Source organism: Hemicordylus capensis, chromosome 3 (assembly GCF_027244095.1).
Source record: "Hemicordylus capensis ecotype Gifberg chromosome 3, rHemCap1.1.pri, whole genome shotgun sequence".
In the NCBI taxonomy this organism is placed as follows: Eukaryota; Metazoa; Chordata; class Lepidosauria; order Squamata; family Cordylidae; genus Hemicordylus; species Hemicordylus capensis.
In genome coordinates, this window is record NC_069659.1 from 263,246,470 (window position 1) to 263,259,065 (window position 12,596).

General features: G+C 42.6%; 1 protein-coding gene across 1 annotated transcript in view; it reads right to left on the minus strand.

Annotated features, from left to right (window-relative positions):
• The window catches only part of LOC128350586 (deleted in malignant brain tumors 1 protein-like), a 125,683-nt gene that overhangs the window by 95,273 nt on the left and 17,814 nt on the right, over positions 1–12,596 (minus strand). Inside the window, exons 7-10 of the mRNA XM_053308983.1 lie at positions 11,370–11,675; positions 7,643–7,678; positions 4,095–4,250; positions 1,733–2,038 (exon numbers count right to left, since the gene is read on the minus strand). Coding sequence (XP_053164958.1) covers positions 1,733–2,038; positions 4,095–4,250; positions 7,643–7,678; positions 11,370–11,675 — 804 coding nt within the window. The remainder of the gene's footprint in view (positions 1–1,732; positions 2,039–4,094; positions 4,251–7,642; positions 7,679–11,369; positions 11,676–12,596) is intronic.

Sequence of the window (12,596 nt, forward strand, 5' to 3'; positions counted from 1 at the left end):
GGCAGCTGTAAATAATATGTAGTGCAATGTGTATACCCTGACCTAAAACTGGTAGATTTGATGTCAGGTTGATATTGAAGCTCTTCCCACGATCAGTAGAAAGTGGGCTAAGGAAGCCTAGCCCACTTTCTACTGATCGTGGGACCACCGGGCTTGTGGGTGAGCCCAGTGGTTCCAAGGCAGCTAGACAGCCTAATTCCCACTCCCTTTACATTAGGTTATCGGAGCCAGCATTCTGTTAACCTCATTTTTTTGCTTGTAGGCTGCCACGGTGCGCGTCAACACGCAAGTAGACCCTTGACTGGGAGGCTGCAGCCAGTCTCCCAGCCTCGGGGGCCCCTCCAGAATGCCCTGCGCACTTGTGCAGGGCATCCTGGATCTTCCGGGGGCTGTGCAGTCCTCGATCCCCACAGCCCCTATTGTAAAATTTTACCATTTTACCATTTTACAATAGATACTTGCTCTAGCCAATGCAGTCCAGTCCCTTCTGAAACCTCCATTCTAAAATATTTTGCTACTTTGCTTATCCTGATTAGTTTCCAGAGTCTATCAATCTCTCGCAAGATCCATTTATTCTTTGTGGTGCTTTTCTTTAAACCAAATGTGGAGGACATTAGCATAAGCAGTATATTTGTTTGTTTGTTTGTTAAATTTATATACCGCCTTTCATTAAAACAATCCCAAGGCGGAGTCCTTCACAATTAAATTTGCACAATTAATCTGTTCATGACCTTACTCTTTCTTAGATTTAACCACTAAATCTCCTCCTTCAGTTCAGAACAGTGGTTAAATCTAAAAAAGAGTAAGGTTATGAATAGATTAATTGTGTGAATTGTAGTCCAGGAACTTTGCATGCTGCTGGTAATTCCTGCCAAACTTTGGAGGGCTTTTTTGTTGTTCCAGTTCTGTTTCCTCTTGTATAGTTCTTTTCTTGTATAGTCCTTTGTTTCCAATAGTACTGATCTTTAGAGTGAACTACCAATATAAATTTCAAATCATAAAGTGATCTTATGGGTTGTCATTCTTCTTTATGACACTGAATTGCATGGACTAGTCTTTCTGTTCTTCATTATCATGGTTCTTCATTGGGGATCTACCTCCTGTGCCAATAGATCTTACTCTGGAAAGGCTTTGTCCTTGTGACTCTAGGGGAGTGGAAACCATAGAGCATGTGCCCTTTTATAAAGACAGCCGTGACAAGCTCATATCTCCCCTGCTTCTCAAATACCCTGGTTGCTCTAGTCAAGTCTACACCAAGATGCTGCTCTCAGATGACAATCGGACTTTCTCTTAAAATGCTGCCAGGTTCTGTGGGGCAGAGTGCAAGATTCGCCAGGTCCTGATTGCCAGTCAATATCCCTTGCAGCAGATTTCTAACTACTGATCATTTTACCTGATTGTATAATTTTAATTTGCTCCTCTACGTCACATGTTAGCTTTTATATGTTCTCTTAACTCATCATGCCTCTACTTCTTCTCATTCCATATGTTCCCACATATCCGACAGCAGTCATCTTAACATTCCCAGCTACCGTTTTTGCTCACAATGCTACGTGTATGCACATCAAGAATACAAGAAAATGGCTAACATATGGCAACAAATTGGAAAGTTACTACTGCGAGTAAGTAAGTTCTCACATAAGCAAGTTCATATCATGTAACTGAAGTTCTACAATATCACATGGAGTTAAATCTTTGTATGAAATCCAATTAGACAAACCGATAATGTTACCTGAGCAGATAACACTGGCATCTTCCTTATGGCTACAATCATGGATTCCCCATCCAAGGTGAGAGCACTGTTCAAGAGCTGATTCATTCCCTTTGCACTGGACTTCATTCAGAAAGATGCTGCCAGAACCTTGACCAAACTGGGCACCCATTGGAGCTGCAATAACCTCTCCACATCCAAGTTGTCTGCACACAACTTTGCCATCGTCGATGCCCCATGAATCATCGCACACGGTCCCCCAGCGTCCATTGTAATAGATTTCAACACGGCCTTCACAGCTGTTCTGTCCATTTGCCAGTCTCAGTGCTATTTCATGAAATGCAAACAAGAAATAATCTCTGCTATTATATTACATTCCAGGTTCATAGATTCTAACTAAGCCTAACATGTGCATGAAACATGTGCATGAAAGAATCACATATTCTTCCGGAGTTTCTCCCTGCCACCACTTTCCAGTTTTCCTCTCTTGCTTCCCTTGTGTTGATTTTATACTGTGAACTCCTTAATAGGAATTTGTCTTCTCATTTTATGCACAGAGATGGTGATATACTACAACTATTATTAATAGTCAGCAACTGAATACATCCTTCGATTTGTTTTATTTATTTAAATGTGTATATCCCACACAGTTCTAGGCAGTTTGCAAATGGATAAATATAAGACGTAAAATATTTCTCAATAAAAAAGATACATCAGCCTACATATCTGTGGTAATCAGCCCTCCCCTCCCGTAAAGAGTGAACCGGAAGTGAACCCTGTCCTGTCTGTCAGGCAGTGACCTCTAGGGATCAGCCACTCAGCAGATGGTGTCCGAGACCTAGAGGGTCTGGTGGCAGGAACTGAAGAGGTTCTTTGTTCTTGGAGGGAGCCAGGAGGGCGATGAGATAAGATGGGGAGCAGGCTTTGTGTGCAACAGCTATGAAGTCTTGCTGCCTCATAGCCAACAGCCAGCCTGGAGACTTCTCGCACGGAAGGACATCTGCAGATGCTTGAGAGACAGGACTGCAGGAAACTTGAATTATCTCCTGGAGTTTGGGGTGAGTTCAAGGGAAAAGGAAGCCAAGGGCTTTGGCTTTGGGGAAAGGTTTAGCCAGGGAACCATGTGTTAGGTAGCCTGCGTTAGATTTCTTTTGGTTTTGTGCTTTTGCAAATCCTAACAATTGGTCTATAGTGTTTTTATCTGTAACATAACTAAGAGGAACTGAACATGGGCCCTTTTACCTGACCAGGGGTCTGTAAAACTCTCTGTACCCTGTAAAGGTGCTTTTAAAGGTTCCTTGTAACTGGGGGCGCTATTTGAATTATCTGTGCAACTGGGTAGCCACAATTTTTAAAGTGTGACTCTCCTAATTCCAGCTGGAGTGCTCTTTGAAAGTATTCTTGCAAGTACTGAGTGTTTCTGTTACCTGTAACTAAAAGCTAAGAAAGCCTCAGACTGTAGCAGTCTGTAGTATTTTGAATAAAGTTTATCTGTCTTTTTTTTCTTTGTATTTTACCTGTCTCTGAGTGGACCTTTAACTCAGGAAAAGAGGTTTTACTTTTGTGCAAGCATGCCTCAATGTTAATTGTTCAGCAACCTACCAAGTTTTCCCACCCTGTGGAAGCTGCACGTGGTTTTTCTTTTTCTTTTTTGATACTTTTCCATTGTTAATTGAGAAGGAGAGTTTCTCTGGAATTTCGCCCACTCCAGGTGGTGGGAATAAACTCTGTTAAGAAGTGGGCATGGTGGCAGCAAATACCAAAAGAACAGTTTTAGATTTTAAAGGAACAGCCTTTATTAAACAAACATGGAGGGAATGAGGCAGCATTTTTCTTTCCCCTACGTGTCCTTGCTTTGAGACAAAGGCCGGGCTTAAATCTGCTATTCACTACAATATTACAGGCTAAAAACACATCCCATTAAGATCCCTATTATTTATTACACATAATTGGCTTTGGTCCCAAGCAGTGGTTGTGTGAACAGAAGGTAATAAACCCACCATGAGCCTGCTACAGGCTTCTGCAAGATACAAGGTTCACTGCAAAACTTATGCAGTGTGTGTGTTTTGTGTGTGCATGCTGAAGGGTGCTAGTCCTTAAAGTATTAAGTGCCCCATCCAGGCCTGCTGAGAATATTAATCTTCTAGTCTTCCATTCAATGTGCAGGGATCATTTCAAAAGGAGACTGGCCCAGTTCCCATGTGGTTTGAATGTTCAGTGTGCTGAATCGACACACCTGACATCAAAGAAACCCCCTGGCTGGATTTGCAGGAATTATGCATATTATCTTGGTCTGCTCTTGCTCATTTACTGAAATCCAATAGCTGAGGACAGTTGCAGTACCAAGTGCAGAGGCACGACTATATGACCAACTATTCTATACCTCCATTAGATGTGGGTGGCACCTTGGAAGTAGAGCTTTCTTCAGTCTTGCCCACTGTAGGGGTAACTTCAGATGATTGGGCATCTCCTTGAGATGTGGCTGGTACTTCTGTTGTTTCTTTCTGACTTGCTGTGGAAGTGGCTTCTTTTGTAGAGGCTGCCAGGGAACAGGATTAGAAAATCATTTTGAATTGTATAAAGAGAAAAGACACATAATAAATAGTTACGTTTTGGCTGTAATGTACAAGGTAATGTTTTTGATGCAAGGCCTGGATGTAAAAGATACACAATTTAATAATTTCCACCTCCTAGAGCAGCAGCCAATGAACACCACACTTCCTGGCTTCCCATAAGATGCAGAGTCATGGTTTAACAAGGCAGGACTAATTATGTCATATTATTGGGTGAGATCCACAGAATCACAAGCAAAAGGAAAATAACTGTTAGCACTGTTTGACAAATGCCCTCGTAAGAACTTGTGCAAGCAAAAGTTCATGCAGTGCTACAGGAGGTAAATTCTATAGCAGTTCTCATGCAAAACTCTAGTACAGGGCATGTAAAATGCCTTCTGCATGCAGAAGGACATCTTTGGATCTAGGCCATTGAAGCTTCACAAAGGTCAACATTTGGCATGACCTTCTGGAGTCCCTTGACGCTGTACAGACAAAAGAGACATAGTGCCTGCCTGGAGAGCCTATGATCTACGTCAGATGAACAAGTGAAGTCAGGGAAAGTCAGTGAGCAAGAAGGAGAGAGTCAGAAAAGCTGGCACAGCACAGTACATGGGACAGGAAGTCTTTTGCTACAGGAGTTGGTATTGCAGAAAAGAGAGATCATTTGCTTGGGAAACAGAAAGGAAGTACCTGTTCTATGCATTGAGAGCAATGTGACCAACGGTATGGACCCAGGAGCATAAACAATTGGCAAAGGGGACTTGCAGAGTACATTTTGTTTCTAAAAGGTCCCAAGTTCAGTCATTGAATCTCCAGTCAGATGAACAAGTGAAGTCAGGGAAAGTCAGTGAGCAAGAAGGAGAGAGTCAGAAAAGCTGGCACAGCACAGCACATAGGACAGGAAGTCTTTTGCTACAGGAGAGTTGGTATTGTAGAAAAGAGAGATCATTTGTTTGGGAAACAGAAAGGGAGTACCTGTTCTATGCATTGAGAGCCATGTGACCAAAGGTATGGACCCAGGAGCACCTTGAATATTTAGTAATTATATTTGCTTATTTCTAAATATTTCACTCTACTCTTCTACTGAAAAGTACTCAAAAAAGTTTAACATGAACATGAGAATAAACAAAGCAATATTATAATAACATGTATGTGACACTCTTAGGGTGCGAATCTAAAATGTTATAGAAATGCTCTTAATTAAACAATATTAATTCATTAACCATACCAATAATCAGCACAATGTGACAATTTACCAGAGGCATGCAAACAGTATAGTAAATAAACTTTAACTTAAATGAACAACGGAGATTATTATAATTACTGTTCATTCACCAACTGTAGAATGGAACTGTCCTGCTCCCACAGGGGTTCTCCTCACAATCACAGTATAACAAGAACTTAGACTAACAGAATATTCAAGTTGGAAGGAACCTTGTGGGTGCTCTATTCCTGTCCCTGCTCAGTGCATGAAACTGCTACAGCAACCCTAACAGATGACCTTTCCGCCTCTGTATGAAACCCTTTCAAGAAGGAGAAACCATCACTGCATAAGGCAGAATGCTCCATTTTCTCACAGCTCTTAAAATGAGAAAGGTCTTCCTAATATCTAGCCTGAATCTTCTTCTCTATAATTTCAAACCATGGGTCTGCTCCAAGAAGCAATCGAGTACAAGTCTGCTTCATCTTCTATGTCATAGTCCTTCAGATATTTGAAGACTACTATCATACCCCCACGTAGTCTTCTCTTCTCCATGCTAAACACACCCAGCTCTCTCAACCATTCATTGTAGGACAATTTCCAGATCCCTCACCATATTTGTTGCCCTCCAGTGTTTTCTCTGTTCCCGTTTATCAATAGATTTCTTAAAAGTTCAGAACAGGTGCGGTGGCTGGATTTCTGACTAGTGCTGTGTGCATGTTCCAGTCCCTGGGCTTCTGAAGTGTGGGCACTCTTGCACAAAAATACAAATACTTTGGAGGTGTCCTGGCACTCTGGAAGCATTTTGCTGGACTATAAACACATCCCTGAGGGTCAGGGACATGTTTTTGGTCTCAGAGCTCCAAAGGATGCACACATGCAGTGTTAGGATGCCAGCCAGTGTTCCAAATAAGGTCTGACCGGAGTAGAATAGAGTGGAATGGTTACTTCTTGCAACCTGGAAACAATGCCTCCGTTAAAGCAGCCCAAGGCTGCATTCGCAATTTTAGCAGCAGCATCACAATCCAGGGGTGATCCCAGCCATGCAGCTCGTTTGCCCACATGACTGGCATTGCCACAAGCAGCATAGCATTCTGGTTGCCGGGAATAAGCATCCTGGCCTCCTTATAACCCACAATGCACCGTGCCATGAGCATGGAGAATTAAGGGATTCATTTGAGTCGGGTGCTTTAAGTACCCAACAGTGTCTGCTTGGGCTGCATGCAGCCGGAGCATATACAAAACCACATACCTGAGTAAAAGGTCAGGTTAAATTCCCAGGCTACCTGGAGAGGCAGCGTTGGGATCGGCCTCAATAGGGTTGCCCAAGCCTGGGTAGGGCGGCTCATGTGGCCAGCCTCATTATTTAATACTGATTCCATGGTAAAAAGAAAGTATGTGTGTGAGGGTGGAAGCTTCATTAATGCTGATTCGCCTGTTGTGACCAGAGGTGCACTTAGGTAATTTTGGAGCCTGGACCCTAGGTAATTTTGGAGCCTAATCACAAAGTGCAGGCCAGCGGCGACCACACTACCCAGGACAGACTAATGAGATTTGGGGGGCCCAGGGGGTGTGGAGGACCTGGACTTCCGCCCCGAAGTTGGTTGGTTGTGAAACACTTTTCTGTGGAGTGTGGAGGTGTTTGTAATTTAAAAGACAGAAAAAGAATTCAGGAGACACACTAGAGATCTCAAACTTGTGATATCCTTCAATGTCATGCCAATAAGCTTGCTTAAGAAGTTACTGAGCCAGGGAGGTTCACAGTTGCTCTCTGGGCTTCACATTTGGACATCTTACTTCTCTCATTCACAGGCGACGATGCGTGTTTCATTAATAAGTCTGTACTTTATCTGCCTGTGCATACAGGAGACAACAACCTTGCTACCTTTTGCATAATCACTTAATTGGTCATGATATTGGACCAGTGTCATTAAGGTCATGCACATGACTGTTTCTGGGGTGAGGAGGCTGGATTGGAGGTGGGAGATGGAACCTACCTTCCCCGCAGATGACCGGTCATTGCGTGTGGGATGTGTTGCTCACGTGCCCACATAACCCACGCTGACAGCGCAGATCTGACAGCGCAGATCTCTGGATAATAACCCACTGAATAGATAGCACAACAAGTCTGTCATTCCAAACCGGCAATATAAAGTTAAGTGAGTGCATACGTACCTGTTGTAATTGGTGTTTGTGTAGTTGTTGGAGGGTCTGAGCATGCAACAAGATAATCAAAGGGGGGAAATAAATAAAAGCCAATTAATGTCAGTCCCAAAGAATTCAAAGTTCTTAAATTTCTGATTATAGTACCTCAGCAGGCAGCTTTAAATAATATGTAGTGCAATGTGTATGCCCTGACCTATAACTGGTAGATTTGATGTCAGGTTGATATTGAAGGTAATCCCACGATCTGTAGAAAGTGGGCTAAGGAAGCCTAGCCCACTTTCTACTGATCGTGGGACCACCGGGCTTGTGGGTGAGCCCAGTGGTTCCAAAGCGGCTAGCCGGCCTATTTCCCACTCCCTTTAAATTAGGTTATCGGAGCCAGCGTTCTGTTAACCTCATTTTTTTGCTTGTAGGCTGCCACGGTGCACATCAACACACAAGTAGACCCTTGTCTGGGAGGCTGCAGCCAGTCTCCCAGCCTCGGGGGCCCCTCCAGAATGCCCTGCGCACTTGTGCAGGGCATCCTGGAACTTCCAGGGGCCATGTGGCCCCCGATACCCGCAACCCCCACCGGCTCCATGATGCAGCCGGTAGTCCTGTGGGAGGCCGGTCTGGCCACACAGGGCTGCAGGCACGATCGTCTGTGGGGAGGAAGGGCTAAGCCCACTCTCCTTGCAGAACCTGGTAAGGCTCTTCACATGAACATGTGAAGCACCTCATCAAGTCACTACAGAACCTGCATCTGGATGAGAAAGATTTAGAATTAATTTCCAAACTTCTTGTTACCATTTTACAATAGATACCTGCACTAGCCACTGCAGTCCAGTCCCTTCTTTAACCTCCATTCTAAAATATTTTGCTTCTTTGCTTAGCCTGATGACTTTCCAGAGTCTATCATTGTCTCACAAGATCCAGTTATTCTTTGTGGCGCTTTTCTTTAAACCAAATGTGGAGGACTTTGGCATAAGCAGCATCCATCTCATGGATTTAAACAAACCACATATCTGAAGAAGTGAGCTTTAAAATGCTGTCCAGTACACACAGGCACTGCACAGTGTTTTCACGTGCTTCATTATCTCTTGTGTTTTGATCTTTTTTGGCTCTTAGATAATTGTCACCATTCCATTTTCAGACTGATTCAATCCATTCATAACCATCAAGGCCATGTGCAGAACCAGTATTTAGAACCATTTGAATATACTGATTGACTTTCAGTTTTTGAATAAATCTACAGACATAAGCACAATTGACAGTGTCACACTGATTAAGTTGGACCAGATCGCAAACACTGTAGGACCTGACGAATATAAAAGAACACTGCAGAAAACCAAGTGCTTTGTACAGATATAATAATCATTGTATTTAATTCTCTCTCCCAATTTCTATCACTATGTTGACTAGTAGCCTCTATATGTTTCTCTTCAGTTATAACAAATAGGTGGCTTAACTTTCTGAAGACTCAGAGTAACAATAATTAAATCAAACAACTAGATCCCACTTTTAGATCCATTCAGCTGGCTTCTTAACTGCCAAATTGCACAATCTGGTCGAGTACTCAGATCTAATTTGTACTAATGGTTCTGCACATGGCCAAGAACTCTTTCTCAAGCATGCCTGGTGGCATGTTCAAAGCAAAAGAGTAGTTTGAAGGGGTCAGATATTGCATTTCATTGCAAGCATTCACAAAGTCGGTCTAATATTGGTTTGCAAAAAGTTGTGATTTGTGAAGGAGGAGTTCTTCACAATTAAATTTACACAATTAATCTATTCATGACCTTACTCTTTTAAGCACTGTTCTGAACTGAAGGAGGAGTCCTTCAGAACAGTGGTTAAATCTAAGAAAGAGTAAGGTTATGAATAGATTAATTGTGTGAATTGTAGTCCAGGAGCTTTGCATTCTGCCGGTAATTCCTGCCAAACACTCCAGGGCTTCTTGCAAATGGCCAGGGCCTCACAGAGACCATTTGTGCATACACAGGGGACATTTTTTTGGTGGCCATTTTTAATTTAATTCATTTAAAAAAAAATGGCGGCCGTGCATGCGCAAACATCTCTGCAGGGCCCTGGGCCATGCCAGGCCTCACAGAACCCATTTGTGCATGCTTGGCGGCCTCCAAAATTGCCACCACATCGATCTACAGAGGCCTGAATGGGCCAGAAAAGAGGCTCCGGATGGACCGGAGGGGGAGTGGAACCCCTGCGGACAACCCCACCCCGTGTTCTACATGAAGTCCCCCAAAGGGGCAGAAGGTAAAAAAAAATTTAAAAACTCCATGGACTTGCATGGGGGTTCAGTTCTGGTCCCGACGGGACTGGGCAGTGGGGTTCGGTTCGACCCTGAACCGCTGAACCCCTGAACCAAACTGCCGAACATCCTGACCGGTTCCATATATCCCAAATCATATAATTATCTTATGTGTTGTCATTCTTCCTTATGACGCTGAATTGCATGGACTAGTCTTCCTGTTTTTCATTATCATGGTTCTTCCTGGAAGCTCTAACTTCCTGTGCCAATAGATATTAACTCTGGAAAGGCTTTGTCCTTGTGACTCTGGGGAGGTAGAAACCATAGAGCATGTGCTCCTCTCCTGTCCCTTTTATAAAGGCAGCCGTGACAAGCTCATATTTCCCCTGCTTCTCAAATACCCTGGTTGCTCTAGTCAAGTCTACACCAAGATGCTGCTCTCAGATGACAATCGGACTTTCTCGTAAAATGCTGACAGGTTCTGCGGGGCAGTGTGCAAGATCCACCGGGTCCTGATCGCCAGTCAATACACCTTGCAGCAGATTTTTAACTACTGATAATTTACCTGATTGTATAATTTTAATTTGCTCCTCTACTTCACATGTTAGCTTTTATAAGTTATCTTAACTATTTTATATTTTTAGATGCCCTACTTTTAAAGATAATTGTATACTTACCCTTGTTTTATCTTTATTCTATTCATCTCCCTACAGCTTCTAGGATTGTATCTTAATAAGCATAATTTTACCCCTGCTTTATCTTATTTTATTAATCACTCCACAGTTTTTAGAGTTGTATTTCACTAATTATAACCATAATATAATCATAATCATAATTTTATAGGCTAATTATAGTTATGGATTTGCAGCATATTAGGTGGTTTATCTATCTGGTTTATAATAATTTTAATGATTTTTAATTTCATTGTATCTGTACTATATCCTGTGCTGGTCTTTGACCGTAATAAAGATGATTGATTGGTTGGTTGATGGATTGATCTTTGCTCTCTTAACTCACCATGCCTCCACTTCTTCTCATTCCATATGTTCCCACATATCCAACAGCAGTCATCTTAACATTCCCAGTTACCATTTTTGCTCACAATGCTACGTGTATGTACATCAAGAATAAAAGAAAATGGCTAACATATGGCAACAAATTGGCAAGTCACTACTGCGATTTCCATGCAGTGGCCTTACATCAGAGTGGTGGTTTCACTACTTTAAATAGATATAGTCATAGCCTCTCAGATTTGAGGATATGACTGTCCCATCTAGCAGGTAATAATGGTCTGGATTAATATTTTAAAAAATGGCAGTAAACAGTAGGACACACTGCTGTTAACTCTGCAACTGTTAATTCTGTAGCTCATTCAACTGTCATAAGCAAGTTCTCACATAAGCAAGTTCATATCATGTAACTGAAGTTCTACAATATCACATGGAGTTAAATCTTTGTATCAAATCCAATTAGACAAACCGATAATGTTACCTGAGCAGATAGCACTGGCATCTTCCTTATGGCTACAATCATGGATTCCCCATCCAAGGTGAGAGCACTGTTCAAGAGCTGATTCATTCCCTTTGCACTGGACTTCATTCAGAAAGATGCTGCCAGAACCTTGACCAAACTGGGCACCCATTGGAGCTGCAATAACCTCTCCGCATCCAAGTTGTCTGCACACAACTTTGCCATCGTCGATGCCCCATGAATCATCGCATACGGTCCCCCAGCGTCCATTGTAATAGATTTCAACACGGCCTTCACAGCTGTTCTGTCCATTTGCCAGTCTCAGTGCTATTTCATGAAATGCAAACAAGAAATAATCTCTGCTATTACTTTACATCCCAGGTTCATAGATTCTCACTAAGCCTAAGAACATGTGCATGAAAGAATCACATATTCTTCCGGAGTTTCTCCCTGTCACCACTTTCCAGTTTTCCTTTCTTGCTTCCCTTGTGTTGATTTTATACTGTGAACTCCTTAATAGGAATTTGTCTTTTCATGTTATGCACAGAGATGGTGATATACTACAACTATTATTAATAGTCAGCAACTGAATACATCCTTCTATTTGTTTTATTTATTTAAATGTGTATATCCCACACAGTTCTAGGCAGTTTGCAAATGGATAAATATAAGATGTAAAACATTTCTCAATAAAAAAGATACATCAACCTACATATCTGTGGTAATCAGCCCTCCCCTCCCATAAAGAGTGAACCGGAAGTGAACCCTGTCCTGTCTGTCAGGCAGTGACATCTAGGGATCAGCCACTCAGCAGATGGTGTCCGAGACCTAGAGGGTCTGGTGGCAGAAAGTGACGGGGTTCTTTGTTCTTGGAAGGAGCCAGGAGGGCGATGAAAGAAGATGGGGAGATGGTTTGTGAGCACCAGCCATGAAAATTTCCTGCCTCATGGCCTACAGCCAGCCTGGAGAGTTCTCACATGGAAGGACATCTGCAGATGCTTGAGAGACAGGATTGCAGGAAACTTGAATTATCTCCTGGAGTTTGGGGTGAGTTCAAGGGAAAAGGAAGCCAAGGGCTTTGGCTTTGGAGAAAGGTTTAGCCAGGGAACCATGTGTTAGGTAGCCTGCGTTAGATTTCTTTGGGTTTTGTGCTTTTGCAAATCCTAACAATTGGTCTATAGTGTTTTTATCTGTAACATAACTAAGAGGAACTGAACATGGGCCCTTTTACCTGACCAGGGGACTGTA